Below are 19,306 nucleotides of genomic sequence, written 5' to 3'. Positions count from 1 at the left end.
TCCTTGGAAGGCAAGCTTTATTTCTGCATAAATGGAAAGTCTTATTATTATTACATCCTCACACTGTATCAGAGCCAAACACGGGAGTTCTTGATGCTGTATTTATTGCCCTGGGCTCTTGGAGGGGTGGTGAAGAATGGGACATTTAGGTTGCTAAGTGATCATGCTTCTAAAAATAATAATGAAATGTCCCAGTAGTTCCCACTCCTGGGTTTTTTTTTGGGTGGGGGGGTTAGAGTAAGATGGTGACAAGGTCAAGTTAGGGATGACAGGCTTTGTCTCCAAGCGGCCTCAGGGCAGGCTATTGGGGAAGGGCCAGAGACATGCTCCTCCTTACCCGCACTCCCTTAGGGCTCACTACTTTGGGAAATTGCAGGAAAAACTGGGCCTCCCTCTGCCTGAATTGAAAGGCCTTGTGAGGTAGTCAGCCCCAGTGGTTGCTATGGTGATGGTAGGTGGGTGGGGGGAGGTGGTGATGACGCACTGGCCCACGTGGCTGAGGTCCCCATGCAGGCTGCTTAGAGCTCAGGCTCCTGATGCTGTGGACAGTTTGTTTAGGGTTCCAGAGGGTCACTGGCTGCGGGGTGGGAATCTTCAGACGGCCTTGGAGACCAGACGGCTGACTCCTCCGGGGTTGAATATGCATCTCACAGGCCATTCGGGCAGTTGTTCAAGGATCAGGAGCTTCACAGTGACCTTGATGGGGAAGGAGTGTGGGGAGGAGAGCTCCGCGCAGGGCAGAGAGGGTGGGGTCAGCCTCTGAGAACGGAAAGTAGATTTGAAGATCATCTAGTTCATCAGTCTCTTCAACAACATCCCTGATGGCTGGTTACCAAGTAGCTGCTTGGACTTTCCCTCTGATGGAGACCTCACTGCTGGTCAAGGCACACCATCCATTGTTGGATAGCTCCGAGGTCCCCCCCTCCTGTGCCCTTCCCCCCCTTCCCTGTCTCTTCCCCTCCCCACTCTGCTCCCTCTCCCTCCTCCTCCCCTCCCCCTCCCTGAGTCTGTCTGTCTTTCTTCCTTGACCCAATCTGACCCCTTTTTAATTTGATCCACTAGTTCGAGTTATACCAGGAAAATAGCATCTTCAAGTGACAGCCACTTACCACCAAACAGATCACTCATATTTTTCTCAACCACTTCTCACTTGCCATCATTTCGAGACCCCCTGTACTATTCCCGTCCCCCACATTTCTCAGCGTAGCTGTAAAATATGGCACTGAGCGCCGAACGGAGCACTCTAACCATCTGCCTCTAGGAAGTTCCTCCGGGGGTACCACAGGTCTGGAACAGTCAGAGCTTATTGTTCAGCCCCTCATCACACCATTGGCAGAGACAAGCTTGCGATGGTCAGCTTCAGATCTTTTACGTATGAACAGCCGTTACTGTCCTCTAGTTTTCTGGGGTTTTTTTGGCTATTGTCATCGAAACGTTGATAAATATGTTGAAATGGAAAGAAATGATGATAGAACTCAGTGGCACACCTCTAGAGACTGCCCTGTAGGTTGAAATTAGTAACATAATTACATTAATGGCTAACGTTTACTGTTTATCTATAAATCTGTCTAGCTAATCAACTAGTCTTCTGAGATGGTTGCTATTAATTGTCATTATTTCTCATATGGGGTAGTGGAGCCACAGAGAGGTTAAATAAGTTGCCCGAGGTCTCAAAGATTCTAAATAGCTAAGTCACTATTTGAACTACCCCTTTCAGTCACTGATCCCTGTAATTTAGGCAAGATTTTTCACAGGTTAGAAACTCACCCAGTGGTACCCTCCACCATTTTGACAGCGTAAGCGATTTTGTCACAGGGCTTTGCTGAAATACAGGACACAGATCCTTAGCATTCTCCTGATATGTTCTTCCAGTACCCCTATCAAAAAAAAGAAAAGAAATGAAGTTGGTTTGCAGGTGTTTGTTCCAAGCGGTCGCAGGCTGATTCCCGGTCATGAGAAACAAAGCCAACAGTGACAGCCACAGGCTTCAGTTCACGGCGCCCTCACCTGCTCCGGGCTCCGGGCTGAACTCCTCACGCGTGACCTGACCGCCTTGTCTTCTCGATGCTCACAAGCTGTTTACCAGAGCACTACCGCGTTCTCTGGGGATTGGCAAGGGGCTCGCTGCTTATCCTTCTAGAATCATCTTTTTTTGGAAATCAAGGTAGTTGCTCAAGTTTTTGAGGTCTCTGGTTTTAGCCCCAGTTTGTTACGTGCCGGATTGGATGTTCTTGCCGTGCTGAGTCTAAATGAGCGGCGAACGTGGGAGCTGGAGACTGGCTTCCAACCCAGTTCTATTACCACGTTTCCTTTATGGGACTGATAGCAGATCGCTCCGCCTTCTTGAGCTGTGCTCGCCTCATCTTTTAAATGGGGACAATAATCCCTTCGCAGAATATTTCTAGGGCCGTCAAGATGCTCTTGCGGGAGAATGTTTATATAAAAATGCTTCTCCGACTGCAAAGTTCCAGACCTACTTGAGCCATTGTTATTATTTAAAATGGTTAGGTATTCTCTCTTATATAACCTCCTGTCTGGGTTTCACTGTTCCCGGAATTTGTCCTACCCCTTTTAAGTTATGTTATATACATCTGAGATACAGCTGAATGTTGGTCATCAGACCCAGAGAGAGCCACCGCCCTGCCATCTTCCCCGCTGGCTCGGGGGCCGAATGGGACTTGCAAACGCACAGAGGGAGAGATTATCCTGTTTGAATTCTCTCGTCCCGAGTCCAGCTTCCCTGCCCGCTCTCCTCAGCGGAAGTCCTCCAAGAAGCAAGACACATGGATCCCGGAAGGAGGGGGCCATATGCATTGATTGTCATTCTCTTGCCTTCCTCCCTCTCCCAGTATGTCAGCAGGGTGGTCTGGTGCCCCCTGCAGGCTCTTCTGTTGTTGCTGTGGGAGGGAGCAACCAGCTTTTACTTCGGTGGCACTAACAGCCTTCTCTCTTATGCCAACTAAGGCACGAAAGGACAGCAGAGCCAGGAGCTGCCCTGTTCCACCCTGGCGCTGGCTCTTGCAAGACGTGGTCCATTGGATTGGAAGCTCTAGGAGGGCAGGACCGTGGCCATCTCGTTACCCTTGCACCCTCCCTAGTTCCTCACAGTCTGGTACCCGCTGCCTATGAAATGTAAGCCTGTGCCCATGCAAGGATGGAGGAGTAAGTGAGGGGGGTTCTTTCTCCTGGGGACCGTGGCCCCTGCCTGTCTGAGTAACACGCAGCCCTTAAGCTTTGTGGCGAGGATGCCCAGGAAGAGCGAATCAGAGAAACTCCAGCAGTCTTCACTCTTTAAAGCCGGTCAGCAAGGATGGGACTGTTCTAGACAGGCGGAGGCACAGGCTGGACTAGCAGGTGACTGGGGAGGGAGGCAGGTATGCTGGCTTCTCCAGCACCTGTCACCAGTGAGGACACTGTAGTCGCGAGGATGCCAGATGGGTTTTCTGCCTCAGATATGATTATAGACTAGAGCGGTCCGGGGTGACTTCGCCCCGATGTCCTGCAGGCTGGCATCCGCACCCCTTATCTCTCTGTGGGCAGGGGTGCAGAACACCTTCATGTAGGGTTTGCACTGTAGTGGATTATCGCACATTTTCATTCCACGATGTCCCTGAAAGACCCTCCTGCCTCCTCATGTCCCCATAACAGCCACCTCTAAAGCAAGAATGTACATGCGAGCAGGAACTCAGGCTCCCTGCATGGTCGCAGCAGATCTTAGCTGCTGGAAGGGATGGCACCTGTGGGTGGCGGGGGCAGGAGGTGGAGCTGGCTCCCCCCCTGGACAGCTCCCCCCAGAGATCCCCCGTGAGCGCTGCTCCTTTGAGTGCCCTCCTCTTCACAATGGTGCCAGGACCTTCTCCCACAAGAGACGTCACCACGACCCTCCGATCCACTTCCCAAACTGCGTTGGCTGGGAGGTGCATGGCCTCCGGCCATGTTTGGGGGCTAGAGGGAAGAAGTCGAGGGGGATGAGCAGGCACTGTGGTCTTAGCGAAGGAAGGACGGAAGGAAGGACATGCTCATGCCTCCAGGTCTGAGGGGCTGAGTCCTAGTCTCTCGACTGGAGACCAGCTCGTGGGCTGCCCCGGCTGCTGCAGGAGGTGTGAAAACGCGAGTTTGGAGGCAGAACCAGACAGTTTGCGAGTTCACAGCCTTTCTTACAGTGCACACAGAATCTTCAGTCTCCCTGCATTTCTTTTTTCTAAACAAGTCAGAGACAGTGAGATCAGCAGGTGCGGAGCATCTCGTGGGGGAGGAGCAGGGGCTGTGCTGCCCCCCCCCCCCAGCCACGGGAGAAGGGGCTTTGGCAAGGGCGGGGGCGGGGGAGGTGTTGCTACTTCCTTCACTGTCCTCCCTGTGGCCCTGGTTGCTGGCTCCGGAAGGCCCAGCCTGTCACCTTCAGGGCTTGGCTGCCCCACTCATGAGGTTGCCAAGAAAAGTGACCACAGATCTGGTGGGATCTGTAGGGAGGGCAGCCTGAGAGGTCCGTGTGCAGCTCAGGAGCACCTGCTGATGCTTCCGTTTGCCTTCGTCTTCCCATCTGGGAAATGACACCAGCGACTCTAACCTTACTGCGGTCACCCTTACTACAGCGCCCAGCTCGGTTCTTGTTGACATCTTCAGACGTTTTCATGGTCCTGCCACAACCACGGGCCGCGGGCACATCCTGTCGGCGTGCTCGGTGTTCTGGGAAGACGGAGGTGGTGGACTTCCTCCTCATCCCACTTACTGCCACGGAGTTCAGACCCTCATTACACCCCAGTGGGACTGTGGTGGGGTCAGCTCCCGCGCCAGGTGTCTCTGCTCCCCCTGGCCACTGTCTCCACCACTGTGGATGGCATCATACGGCTGAGCTCTGCTCACGTCGTCCCCACGCTCAAGAACCACGCAGGGCTCCCCCTGCCCCAGAGAGGAGGGGCGGGGCTGGTTGAGCAGAATTTTGCGGAAAGGACTCAGGGACAGTAAGACAGTGAAATGGCTGCTGGAAGGCCCGTTGGAATCAGAGTGTAGGGTCCCGAGCACGATTCACACTGGTCCCACTTTTAAACTCAGTCCCGGTCTTTGAACTGGGCCCTGCCTTTGAAGAGACAGAAGGAAGTGGTTCGAGATAACATTGTCCAGAATAACTAGAGTTTGGCTTACAGAATAGTTATGAGATGAGAGAAGAACGAAGGGTGTGAGCCTGGAAAAGAGAGAGATTCCAGGAGCCTGTGATGCTTCTCTTTGAACACATGAAGGATAGTCCTGCAGCTACATGAAGAGGGGAGACTTTGTATAACTCCAAGGTCCGGGATGGGATGCCTTGGAAGAATGAGACCTGCCCATCCCTGCAAGGGTTCAAATAGGGTAGGACAATGTTAGCCCAGAATCACTATGCGGTGGCTGGGAGTTGGGGCTTGATATTTTCTTTCTTTTTTTTTTAACCCTCACCCGAGGACATTTTTGCATTTATCTTCAGATAGAGCTGGAGGGAGAAAGGGAGGAAGGGAGAGAGAGAAGCATCGATATGAGAGAGACACATTGACTGGCTGCCACCCACACAACCCCAACCAGGGCCAGGGACAAACTGCAACTGAGGTACATGCCCTTATGGGACCCGAACCTGGGTCTCTCTGGTCTGAGGGCCGATGCTCTAACTGCTGAGCCAAACTGCCTAGGGCGGGGCCTGATATTTTCCAAGATCATTTTCGACTTGAAGTTGATCTAGTCACTCTTTCCTGTAACAGACATTTACTGAGTCCTTACCATGTGCCGAGTGCCTCGCCATAGACTGACCGTGCCCCCCAAATGGATATGTTGAAACCTCATCCCCAATATGGTGATGTTTGGAGATGGGGCTTTTGGAACATGATTGGTGGATGGTATTAGTGCCCTTGAAAGAAGAGGCTCAGAGAGCTCCCTGTCCTTCCGCCACGTGCGGGCCCAGTGACAAGTCTACGAGCCAGGAGCCGGGCCCTCGCCGGACACCCCATCTGCCAGCACCTCGATCTGAGACCCCAGTCTCTAGAACTGTGAGAATGAATGTCTGTTCTTTCAGCCACCCAGCCCAGGGTATTTTTGTTACAGCAGCCCGAGTAAACTGAGACACACCTTACTCCATGGAACGAGAAAGACGGCACAGGCCTTTTCCAACAGAACTCCGTGCAGTAGGCACGGCCAGTAAGAGAACTGAATTATAGAAGGCTGGGGCACAGGCGGAGGGTTCCCAAAGGAAACCTCGAAGAGTTTTGAGGGAGATGCTTGGGAAGAGCAGGTTATACCCAAACATGGAAAAGCACCAACGGAAGCCCTCAGATGTGAGAAACTGCAGGGAATCATAATTAGTTCAGGTGACTGGAGGGGGCCGTGGGAGGCACGGGAAAAGGCTAGAAGACCAGGTGGGGGCCAGGTCACGGCCGCAGTCCACAGTCATCACGGAGGCATTAGACATAGAATGATGAGACGCTACAGGACAGACTTGAATTTTAGAAAGATCACTCTTGACTATTCAAGAAACAGAGAGGAGACTGCATGGCTGGTCCCGGAGCAGTGGGAAGAGCAGAGGGAGGGGACGAGATGAGAGAGGGAGGCAGGGCCCGGGTTACGTGGGGCATTGTGGGAAAGGTGTTGGACGTTGGATGTGTGATGAGAGGCTAGAGTGTTTTAAGCAGGTTGATCTGATTTGAACTTGACAAAGTTCACTCCGCTGCGTGAAGGTGAACTGTAGAGAAGGTGCCAGGGGCCCTGTAGGAGGCTGCTGGACTGTGCACTGGACACCCCCACGGTACCGGATACGCAGGGACACAGGTCTTCCCTGGAGATCAAGACTGGGGAGCCATTCACATGCAAGAGACAGTTGGATGCTTGGTTTCGGTGAGGCCAAGAAAGAAGATTGAACACGGAAGGAGAGGGAGGGGTCCAGTACGAAACAGTGCTTTGACAGGGGGTGGGGGAGAGGGGTAGCCAGAGGATAAAAGGGAGAACTCCGAAGGAAAGGGAGGGATTACAAAGAGAGGGCACCAAATACTAGAGAATTAGAAAGGACTGTAAAGGGAGGGATTACAAAGAGAGGGCACCAAATACTAGAGAATTAGAAAGGACTGTAATTTGAATCCCAAGTACAGATTGGATTTGGAAACCTGAAGGCCACCGGTGACCTTTAATGAGAGTCATTTTCTTAGAGGGAGGGCAGAAGCTAGATGGCCCTGAGCCAAGGGGAGGTGGCATTACCAGTGCTGAGAGTCCAGAAGCTGGACAGAGAAGTGAGGAGGGTGGAGGGGGGCTCCTCGAGCACCCACAGAATTGCTGTGTCGATGGTTAGAGAGGGAGGAGTTGAGGAAACAGGAGAAAGGGACTCGCAGCTGCTGAGCAGGCGGGCTGCCGGGCATGAGATGAAGGGTTGGTCTGCAGTGTGAGCGACAGCATCACTCCTGCTCGGTCCCCATTGTGTCAGAAGGTCTTGACGGTTTTAAGTAAGGATCCAATACTTATGGGAGAATTTTATTCTGTATTTGTTGAATTTTAGTCATACTTGAAATTTAGCAGTCAAGACATGTCTGTAGTTCCTTTTCTTAAAAACATATTTTTTTATTTATTGATTTGAGAGAGAGAGGAAGGGAGAGCGAGAGAGAGATAGAAACATTGATGAGAAAGAACATCGATTGGCCGCCTCCTGCATGCCCCCCACTGGGGATCGGGCCCACAACCTGGGCATGTGCCCTGACTGGGAATTGAACCGGGGACCTCTTGGTGCATGGATCAATGCTCAACCACCGAGCCACACCAGCTGGGCTATAGTTCTTGAGATGATATAAAATTGCCATCCAGTTTGGTGGCCCTCCTGGATGGGCCATGAATTGCTCTCCCTGTGATGCTGACTTTAGAAGATTAGAGAGATACTGCAAGCAACCTTGCCTTAAAAAGAAAAATTATGTTTTTCTGATTACGCAAGGAATACATTCTCATTAATGAAAATTGGGAAAATACAGATAAGCATAAAGAAAATACAGGTAGCCTGTAATCCCACCTAAAGATAATCACAGTTACCATTTCGGTGCATTTTCTTCAAGTCTTCTTCATTTATGCATTTCACATTGTTGAATTTATATTGTATATAAAATATCTTCTTTTAAAAATTATACTATTTTTCCCCTTAAGACATGTGATGACCTTTTCCATGTTATAAAAGTTCTGCAGAGATAGCATTTTAAGGGCTGCGTAATATTCCATTGAGTGCATTGTGGTTTACCCCCGTGTGAAACACTCTCTGTGGAAAATGGTATGGCAGGTCCTGAAAAAACAACACACGAACATAGAATTACTGTATCACTCAGCAATTCCTCTTCCGGGTCTATTCCCAGAAAAACTGAAAGCAGGGACTTGAACAGATATTTGTAGCGTCATGTCCATGGCAGCATGATTTACCGTAGCCAGAAGGCGGAAGCAATTCCATGTGTCCACTGATGGATGAACGAGATGTGCACTGTAGAGACAATGGACTATTATTCATTCTTAAAACGGAAGAAAATCCTAACATAAGCTCCAACGTGGGTGAGCCTAGAGACATTATGCTGAATGACATAAGCCAGTCACAAAAGGACAACTATTGGGATTCCACTTATGAGGTACACAGAGTGGTCGTTGCACAGGGACAGAAAGTGCGATGGTGGCTGCCAGCGGCAGGGGTGGGGAGTTACTGCTGAATGGGCACAGAATTTCAACTGGAGAAGATGAGCGAGTTCTGGAGATGGATGGTGGTGCTGGTTGCACAACAGTGCAAATACTTTTGCCATTTTCTTTTTTTATCCTCACCCGAGGACATTTTCCCATTTTTTTGTTCAGACAGAGTGAGAGGGAGAGAGAGAGGAAGAGAGAGAGAGAAAAAAAAACATCGATGTGAAAGGGACACATCGAGTGGCTGCCTTCCACATGACCCAACCAGGGCCGGGGACAAACTGCAACCGAGGTACGTGCCCTTACCGGGAACCGAACCCGGGTCTCTCGGGACTGCAGGCCGACGCTCTAACCGCTGAGCCAAACCAGCCAGGGCAACAGTGCAAATACTTAATGCTACAGAGCTGTACACTTCACAATGGTTACAGTGCTACATTTATGTTATGCACATTTTACCACAACTGAAAAACACTAAGGAATCCTGATTATTTTTTAAGTCAGGTTTACAGAGGTATAATTTACCTATAGCAAAACCCATCCTTTTTATTTTATTTTTTATTCCTCACTCGAGGATGTTTTTCTATTTATCATTAGCTAGAGTGGGAGGGAGGGAGAGAGAGACAAACATCGATGTGACAGAGATACATCGACTGGTTGCCTCCCACACGACCTGACCAGGGCCAGCCAGGGACACACTGCCACTGAGGTACGTGCCCTTGACCCGAATCAAACCCATGACTCATTGGCCCGTGGGCTGATCCTCTAACCACTGAACAACTGTTTAGGGCAAAACCCATCCTTTTTAGATACATAGTTCTGTGTGTTTCACAAATGTATATAGTTGGCTAACCACCACCACAGTGAGGACATACAGTATTTCTTTTCCTCTAAAAGTTCCCTCAAGTGCCAATCTGGTCAGTCCCCTCTCCCCACCTACTGATCTGTTTTGTCCTTGTAGTTTTGCTTTTTCCAGAATATCATATAAATGGGGTCAGATAGTAGGTAGTCCTTGATTTTGGCTTCTTGCACTTGACATGATGCTTTTGAAGATTCAGTGTGGTTGTACGTTTCAGGAGTTGGTTCCTTTTTATTGCTGCCCAGTATTCAGTCTTGTGGGTGTATCACCACTATTCTCTTCACCGTTTGAGGGGCAGGGAGATTGTTTCCAGTTTGGGCAATGACGACGATAGCCGTGAAGAATGACTTCATTGGTGCGTCATGTAGCTAGTGCACGTTTAACTCTCCAGAAGCTGCAGACTGTTTTCCAAAATGGCTGTATTTTTTGTTACCTGCCTGCAGTTTATGAGTTCTTTCCAGTTGCTCCACAGTCTTACCAACATTTGGTATTATCAGACTTCATTGCTTTGATGTTTGCTTTAGCCTTCTGATAGGTGTGTAGTAATAACCACTGTGGCTTTCATTTGCATTTCTCTAGTGATTAATAGCATTGCCTCCTTTCATGTGCTTATTTATGTCCCATCCACACCTCTCTTGGGGGAAGGGTCTCTTCACTTCTTTTGACCATTTTTTAATTGGGTTGTTTGTTTTCTTCGTAGTTACTGGGGGGTGATTTAAAAATGTTTTACTATCTTAAAAATACTTCAGGGAACATTTATGGAAAACTTTGCCCTCATTTTGGGGTGCGCTCTTAAAATACTTCTGAAAACTTCTGCATTAAAGAGAGTAAGCATCTTCGCCCTGGCTGGTTTGGTTCAGCGGTTAGAGCGTTGGCCTGCGGTCCAGAGAGACACGGGTTCGGTTCCCGCTAAGGGCGCATACCTTGGTTGCAGTTTGTCCCCGGCCCTGGTCGGTTGTGCGGGTGGTAGCCACTCGATGTGTTCCTTTCACATCGATGTTTCTCTCTCTCTTTCTGTTCCTCTCTCTCCCTCCCACTCTACCTGAACAACAACAAAAAAATAATGGAAAAATGTCCTCGGGTGAGGATAAAAAAAAAAAAAGAGAGAGAGTAAGCATCTTCGATGGCCTATGTACACATGGTCTGATAGTGTTTCAAAATGGTTATTCCCGTGCACTGTCTTTCTAGTGGCAGCAATTCGATAAGCAGAAAAGGCTACTGTGTGGTTTTAATTTGAATCTCTTGGACTATAATGCTCCGGACCTTTTGCATATAATCATTAAACATTCTGTGTTTCTTCTTTGGTGAACTGTCGATAGCGTTGCCTTTTCTGATGCTAGACTGGCGCAGACGTTAGCCATGGCTGTGTCCATACAGGGTCAGTTACAGAGGATGTGAAACTCAGAGCCAGGAACAGTGGTTTACAGTATTTTCATAAAATATTAACCTAGTCTCAGCCTGGTTTCTTACATGCTCAGAGGCCATGAGCTCCTTTGCATGGCTGGCAAGGTAAAAATAACTTCAGAGCTGACAAGAAGGATCACTGCCATCGCGTTAAACTGGACCCTGCGTGTCAGCCCTTCTACAAGGACAGCAGTCCCTTCGCCTAGACTCCATTATTAATAGATGCGCTCTATTGTTCCTTAGAAACAGAGAAAGATACTCTTTTAAATTCCTTCCTGAGAAAGTGGCCACGCCACTCAGCTCCTCTGCTGGGAGAGTCACCTCTTGATTCCTCCAAGAACTCAGCACTTTATTTATTCACAGTGAAAGTAGAATTAAAACCGCCTACTTTGCTGGTGCTTACATATCTCTGTCACAGAGGTGGGTAACGAGGAAAGAGCTCCTGTATATAGGCACCAGTCTTTTGAATTATTAAAGTGGCTTATATTTTATTGTATTCTAAATAGGTGGTATGGGATGGGAGATGACTTGAGCACTAGAATGAATTTTGGTTTAATGGCTCTAAAAAGTCAAAAGCATTGTGTTGTCTGTGATAGCTGGTTCTGGTCCACTCGGGTGCTGTGTAGACACTGGATGTTGTTAAGCAGCTTGATGGCAGCCTCTTCGTCACGCGCTGTAATTGTAGGTTTGTCTTCTGTGCAAGTATGGGAAATTATCTGGGTATTTTTTTTTAAATACGTGTCATCTTAGCAGACAGATGGCATATGCCGGACACACAGATCAATCTCTCGAGCGTTGTGGGCAGAACTGGGAAAGTGGAACTATGGACGAATATACTTTTTCTAAAATTTATGGATCCATGATTTTTCTGAAAGTCATTGGTTTGAGAAGGTTTTAGAAACTCAAATAGGTTCTTTCAGCCAGATATTTCCATATATATATATAAGGCCCCCTATTTCAACACACTGTGGGAAGGTAGAGCTTTATGATTTAGGTATTTCTTTTCCTTTTCCTTGGGAGGATCCCTTCAGTGACCCTTCCATCCAGTGTCAACCCGTAGGCATCAGCATGCGATGTTTTGAGAAGAGGACTCTGGCTCTCTCCAGGATCAGGAATGCATATAACTTTTCAGTCTTTCTGAAGATGAAGAGAGAGAGCAGTGTTGAAGTATCTTAGTCACTTGCTAACATGACATGGAGAAAAAAGCTTGCGTAGCCACTAATTGGTATATTGGCTCCATGCCAGGGGCATGGTTCTGAGCTTTTCATGCATCTTAGCTCTTGACTGGCCATGCCAGCTATATCAACTTTCACTTTGGTTTCTTATTCGAATGGTATCATCTCAACAGAATGGGTGAATGGGTCAGTGTGAGTGTCTGAACTCAAACTAGTTTTGGCAAGGAGGGTCTTTTCAAAGAAGGGGTATCTCACAGAGCCACCAAGTTGCAGAAATGTCAGGAAGTAGGCAGGCTTCAGGAATCGCAGGATCAAGGTGCTAGCTCCAGCGGAATTCCTTCTTTCAAATTTCTCTTACCTTCTCGGGATCAGTTTTCTCCTTCTCTTTGACTGTGGCCAGCTTTCTTCTATAAAAGAAACATGACCAAGAACAGCTCCTGAAGCCTTTTGTGTCACGACCTTAGCTGCTTCCAAAGAGGTCAACCAAACTGTCTAAACATCCCAGGGAGGAACTCCCTGCCCCTGAACCTAGTAACTGGCCAGCAGCATCATGTAAGCCCATTGCAGTTTGTGAAAAGGGTGGTGGGGATGGAGTGTAGTTGTTAGAGGAAGAGGAGGAACAGGCAGTGCAAATAATCAGTGGCCACTGCGTGTGGACAGTGTTGGATTCTACAGCTGGTCTCTCTGATCTGATACTGGAGCTAACTGGTACCTTTTCCTAAGAGGCCAGCATTAGAGGCTCGGCCCCCACGTGAATAATGAGCTGGGTCTGTGCTTCTGCTGGCCTCCATCCCTGACTCGCCATCTCACAGATGCTCATTATTGGTCCTGAGGGAGACCTGGGAAGAGAAAGTGTGTGGGTGGTAGATTAACAGAAATCCCTCACCACTACTAGCAAAACAACTCAAAGAACATGTATTTATGTTGGTGAGTTCTTATAACGTGGGATTTCCCTCTCCAGCAATTCTCCACTTTTGCCAGCTCTCTGAAGCACAGTTTTGGTAACACTCATATGATGCTGCAGCCACCGGGCACCATGACACTGCAGAGAGCAGCTCTGTGGTCTTCTTCGAGAAGGCACTTGTCAGCTATGTGTGCCGTTGGGATATATTTCTAGCCATTAGCCATTATCTTTTGTAGCTACTGAAAACGCTCCAAATTTGGAATCTAAATTTCTGCGTTTGAGTCTCAGTTTAACCATGTACTGTCTCAATGACCCTGGGCTAGCCAATTTCTCTTTCTGAGCTTAAATTCTCCAACTTAAAAGATGAAGGATAACAGTACCTATATGGAACAGAGCTTTGGAAACTATGAAGCAACAGTGAGGTATTTTTCTTTTCCCCCTCTTCCTCCTCCTTCTTTTCCTCCTCCTCTTCCTCCTCCTCCTCCTCATCATCATCATCATTGTTGTCATCTCCTGGACCTGAATGACAATGATAAAGTTTCTACCCATCACTTGGCTTTTCTCTTTGTTGTGTCTGAGTGAATAACTAGAGACTTTCTTGTAAAAAAGAAAGAAATCCAGGACCACTGGTAGGAACTCAACCTTTGCTTTCATTACACTGAGATTAAACAAATAAAACCCTCTTCTGTGTGTTTTCTTGTTCTTGACCCTGCATCATTTGGGGAAACATTTCTTTTGGATCAAGGCTCCCTTTGGAGATGTGTTGGGGTTAAGCTTCATGCAACCCAAAGGATGTTTAAAGAAGAAGACAAGGGCATTTTCATCACTGCTGGCCAGCCCTCAGAACTGTGACCTGTGGCTGGGGGTCATGCTGCCAACCTCATTTCTGCCCGAGGGGCTGTGTGTGTTTCTCCCAGAGAGGATAGGACTAGTTGTGAGACTCGTTCATTACATTTGATCAGGCTGTTGCTCAGTTGGAAGGAATTGCTGTCTGAGAGTTTCTCCTACAGTAATGGTTCTCAACCAGGGATGCCACCCAGAGGACATTTGGCACTATCTAGAGACATTTTTAGTTGTCATAACCTGGGCAGGGAGCTTGGTGGGGGGTTATTACTGGCATCTAGGTAGAGGCCAAGGGTGCTGATAAACATCCCATAATGCACAGACAGTTTCCCACAACAAAGATATGGTCTCAAATGTCAATACAACCTGCTCTCCTTGGTGGCTTAGACAGAACCCCAAGGTCACAAGGATTGCGGGCTTGAAGAATTCTTTGGGTGACCGTCTTGGGGAGAGATCATTGGATTGTAATTGCCCAGAGCCTCGCTCCCACTGTCTGCCCTGCCGTGCCACTCCGGTGGTCATGCCACACCCCGGGGATCATCTCGGCCTCTGTGCTCTTCCTACCTGCTGACAATTAAAAGCAAAACCCTTAGAGGTAGGGCTGAGCCACGACATCCATCAGGAATCTGCTTTTGAACCTTTATAATGTGCAGAACGCAGCGTCTGTGCTGGTGGTGGTTAGAGGTTCACGTTTGTTCTCTGACTCTCCTCTGCTTGGGGGGTAAGCAGCAGTGAAGCACCCGCCCTCTGTGTACAGAGCTCTCCACCAGGCTCTGTGCTCACGGACTCAGAAGAAATGGGAGGCACAGGCCCTGCTCCTGCAGAGCCGCACGCGTGTGCCTGTCCGCAGGGTAGAGAGCGTAGTTAGGCTGGCACCAGCTCAGAGCTGGAGTTACCCTCGGTGGCCTCACTCTGATTTTGTGGCGTGTGTGACTCTTCGTGGCTGTATTTGTAGATATTGTGACAGTCGTCACCTGAGATGCATGGAGCCTCCCACCCTGCTGGTCTTGGGAGGGATTTGTGGCAAGTCTGTGGGATGCCGTGACTTGTGGCCTTGGAAGGAAGGGAAGCAAGTCCGTGGCCTTGGTTTAGAAACACGGGGACTGAGGATCGGGGCTGTCCAGCGCTGAGCAGACCTCGTGCATGATGGAGGAGCCAGAAAGGGCTGGGCTTGGATATCAGGAGAGAACCGACTTGAACTCCTGGTCTTGCCGTTTATAAGCAGTTTCATTTTGCTGAGCCTCAGTCTTCTCTTCTGTGAAATGGGGGCAATAGTAATACGAGGATATGTTCGAGGGTTTCCTGAGATAACATATTTGAAAATGCTCGCAGACAGCACTGTCTTTGTGACTGCCACATTTCCCATCGGCATAGGACTTTGTAAATGCCTCTGTTAGGACTCTCTTCATGGTGAATTATAATGACTTCATTTCTATGTCTGTCTCCTTCCACGAGACCGAGGGCCAGCACCTTCTCCTGCTGTTCACTTTCCCCTCGCCTCCTGCCCAGGGCCTGCTACAGCCGAGGCCAGAATTGCCCTGAGCTGTGTACACTTGAGACTTGGGTTTTCCAGGAGACAAGCTTTACATTTTGTCCCCCTCCTGCCCTGTCTCTTTCTCTAGCTCTCCCCCTGAAGATGGGCAGGCCCTGTGCATCTGCCTGAGGGTAGGAGTCTTAGGACGATATTGGACCGTCCTCATTACACTGAAATGCTCCGGGACAGATTTCCAGTGCACTCCTGTGTGGTCAAACCGACATGTGTTTGAGTAGCATCCACTGTGCTACCTGCTCTTTCCAATGGGGATTTCTAGGATTTCTGGGCTGGGTGTGGGGGACAGAAAGATGAGAACATCTCTGCTTGGGGTGTCCCAGATGTCGTGGGGGAGCCAGGCAACAAATGGAATTTCTCTCTCAGTTGGTAAGGACCACGGTGGCAGTTGGCATGGAATTTTATGGACGCTCAGAAGCAGGGTCCTTTTCTTCAACTATCTTTCCCCCTGAGAGTCCCATTGCTCCTACATCTGACAGGTGGACAGGGGAGCCAGATCATAATTTCCATCCACAAAAACAATTTGAACACTGGGAGGTAGGGATTTGAACACCAGTGGCCAGAGGGCCTCAGCTAGAGGCCTTGCAGAGAGCCCTCCTGCACTGGAACCAAACCAAGTTCAAGGGCAGGGGAGCGCGGGCCACAGGCTGCATGGCCCTGGCTGCAGTGTGGGGAGCAGGTCCAGTCGGTCCCACCGAGGGCTACGCCTTGTGTAAAGAACACAGCCCTGGCTGGTTTGGCTCAGTGGTTGGAGCATCAGCCTGCAGACCAGAGAGTCCTGAATTCAGTTCCTGTTAGGGGCACGAACCAAAAAAAAAAAAAGAAAGAAGAACATGGACCCAGCTCGTGGCTGGTACCCCTGCGACACACACTGTCTTTCTGCTTCTCTCTTTCGGGTTAGATTTATTCTTCTTCTCTTGCCACTGAGTTTTCTCATCTCTGACATTTGCATCCCCTCCAGCTTTGATTTCTTCTCATTTTCCTTCTTTCCATCTCCATGTTTTCTCTCCCTGCTCACTTTCCACTCCTCCCGTCTCCTTTCCCTCTATCGCTTCTCTCTGTCTCTGCACTTGTGCCTTTGAACATTTCTGCCTCTACCTCCATGTTCTGAAATGTATCTCACTCAGCTCAGGGTTGGGGAAGACGTTTTCCTTCGCCATGGCTTTTTATGTTATCAAAGAGCACCTCATGTGTCCGGGTTTCCCAGCAAATTCTGGTTTGTGGCTGGGGCAGCTTCTCCCTGCTGTTTGTGAGCCGGAGCGAGCCGGAAGGAGAGCAGGGTCCCCGTGTGCACCTCCGGACGCCAAGCTCAAGGCTGCCTCGTCTGTCAGCAGAATCACCCGAACAGTGACCCATTTCCTGCCGTTCCAGTTCCCTGTCTCTCCACTTCTCCTCGAAGTTCCTCTTTACCTCTTTCCTTTATGGTTTTTTAAAAAATTTCTGTTCTATTTTCCATGTCTCTCTTTGATCTCTCTCCTCATCAGTTTTCCTTGCTTTTGAGAAATTATAGCAACCTCCTCCCTAATTTCCCTCTTTGGCCTTGGAAGCTAGAGTAAAACACGGTCAGAGACGCCGCTGTCTGAGTCCCTCCTTTGCAGACGAGGTCGGAAGCCCAGGTCAGGACAGATGGAGGATGCTTGGACGGCTGGCCTCGCTCCTGAAATTCTTCATGGGAGTAGGATCGCTTTCTGGTTCTTATTTTGAGCTTGGATTAGCTAGAGTTACAGAATCTTAAAGTCTGAAGGAATGTCTATTGATCCTTTAAAATACCCTTCGACCCAAGAAGGAACCCTCTTAACTTCCTGAGAGAGGGTTCTGCAGTCTTCTCGAGGACTGTCAATGTCCGGTCTGCGCTGGCACGGGGCAGCTCTCCCCTTGCAGAGACATGATCATGGTTATGGTCCTGGATCTGAGCGCTGTCTTCCTGTGGACTCCCTGTCTGCTTCTCAGAGACACAGCAGATGCCTTTCATTCACTTTCTCTTTCAAGTACTGAAGGCACTTCAAGTATCTTCTTCAATACTTGAAATGTTTCAGAGGGGTTCTACCGAAAATAATTAAATGGAGTGAAGTATTCTCGGCACCCTGGAACTATATAGATAACTCCGTTTTCTAAATGACTCATGCCCCAGTGGTTCCAGATAGCTGACATTGTCCCGGGATGACTCTGAGGGAGGACGGCGAACCACCCCACAGAGAGAAGGCTAAAATTAGACCAAGTGGCCGAACCGATTTTAGTAATGTTTGTGTTACATGTAATGTCTGTTTTGCACATTATAGTTTGCAGACCACTCTTGATGTTCAGTAGCATGTCATTTTACTTTTCTACTGAGGCCTTCTGCTCCCCATTCTGTAGGTGAGGGTAGCGAGGCTCATCCAGGTGGCGCGGTTTGCCTCAAGTCACCCAGTCGGCAAGCGCACGAGTCAGGGCGCATACCCAGCTCTTTGACTCTTGGCCTTTTGCTGTGTCTTTCATTAATACTTAAATGTCTTTGTCTCTCCAAGTGTCTGCAGTGTCATGGGGTTATACGAAATAAATTGTCTCCTCAAGACAAGGAACTTGGTATTCACAATCTAATAGGATTTTGTGTGTGTGTGTGTGTGTTTCTGGATATGGCCGTGGAAGGTGGGAATATGGAAGTGAAGAAACCAAATCCAGGGTACACAGTGATGAGGGACAATTATAAAAGTACTATATGGGGACCAGCAAAGTGATTCCCTAATTATACGCATCCATGTGATTGATTTGTCTGGTAAAATCCTAAGTGGAAGGTGGAAAAGAATGAGCTACACCTTTATTATAGTTAATCCAGAGACATTTTCTGAAGGAGACAGAAGACAGGAATCTAAGAAAATCTTGAAATGAAAGATGTGAGGGCTTTGGTGGGTTGGAAAAGGGGAAGGAGGTTGCAAGGAGCAGAGAAGAACATAGGGAACAGGACGGGACAGGCGCTGGAGACCTTGTGTCCTACTCATGATTTGGAAGCAGGACCCTGCTATGATGGTAAGTTTTCCTTCTTTGCAAAGTGAAACCCATGGGGCTAAATTTAATTCCGCTTGGAAGCACTGGTGATTCACCCTAGCTCAGGTGCGCCCACATGCAGCTGGCATCGGCTCTGAGTGCTTTCGGGCGGATCCTTCTTACCCAGCATCCCCCTGGGGCGGGGAGAAAGCCAGGCCTCGGTAACCTCGACCCTCTCTGTCTCCGTCTGCAGCATCCTGGCCACTGCGGGAACCCACTTCAACACACACGTGGACCTGAGGACCCTCCGGGCCGTGCGTGTCCTGCGGCCCCTGAAGCTGGTGTCCGGGATACCCAGTGAGCACTGTCTTCTTCCTGCTCTGCCATCTGCTTCCCTGACCAGTCCTCAGCTGCACCGGGTCTGAGGGAATGTGGGATAAACGAGAAACAGCGTCCCCTGGGAGTTAGCCCCAGTGGTGATAAGCAGTGTGGGTGCAGCCACCTGACATAACATTTCTTTTTAAAATTTGGCAGCTTTTATTCCGTTTTAAAAGAGAATGGAAGAGCTTTATAGAAACCTTGGAAAATACAGAAGGTGATGTAATATGGAAATGAAAAGCACTCATTAGCCTATCAGAAACAACTTTTAACATCTCAGTACATTTTTTTCCTGTGCCTTTTAAATATGGTTGCGATCCTACTGTGTAGAGTTTTAGATCCTGCCCTAAGTATTGGATTCTCCTGCCATTAAACGTCTTTCAGGAAGTGTTACGGTCTGTAGCACAGACTGTGGGTCATGACTCACTTAGCCTTTGCTATGCTGCTGGACATTTAGGTTATTTCCAGTTTGCTGGTTTTTCTTCCCCGACTGGACCAGCGCTGTGGCAGACATCCTTTTACTTCGAGCTGTTCACATCTCTGAGTCTTTTACTGGGCGAGAATCCTAGAAGTGCAGTTTCTGG

At 48.9% G+C, this 19,306-nt stretch overlaps 1 protein-coding gene across 3 annotated transcripts in view; it reads left to right on the top strand.

Annotated features, from left to right (window-relative positions):
- The window catches only part of CACNA1E (calcium voltage-gated channel subunit alpha1 E), a 281,976-nt gene that overhangs the window by 69,282 nt on the left and 193,388 nt on the right, over nucleotides 1–19,306 (top strand). For all 3 annotated transcript variants that reach the window (XM_036272405.1, XM_036272404.1, XM_036272403.1), the window contains exon 4: nucleotides 18,598–18,701. In XM_036272405.1, the coding sequence (XP_036128298.1) occupies nucleotides 18,598–18,701 (104 nt within the window). The remainder of the gene's footprint in view (nucleotides 1–18,597; nucleotides 18,702–19,306) is intronic.

Source organism: Molossus molossus, unplaced genomic scaffold (assembly GCF_014108415.1).
Source record: "Molossus molossus isolate mMolMol1 unplaced genomic scaffold, mMolMol1.p scaffold_m16_p_20, whole genome shotgun sequence".
Taxonomy (NCBI): domain Eukaryota; kingdom Metazoa; phylum Chordata; class Mammalia; order Chiroptera; family Molossidae; genus Molossus; species Molossus molossus.
The sequence above is the reverse complement of the archived record's forward strand: the minus strand, read 5'-3'. Positions and strand labels throughout refer to the sequence as shown.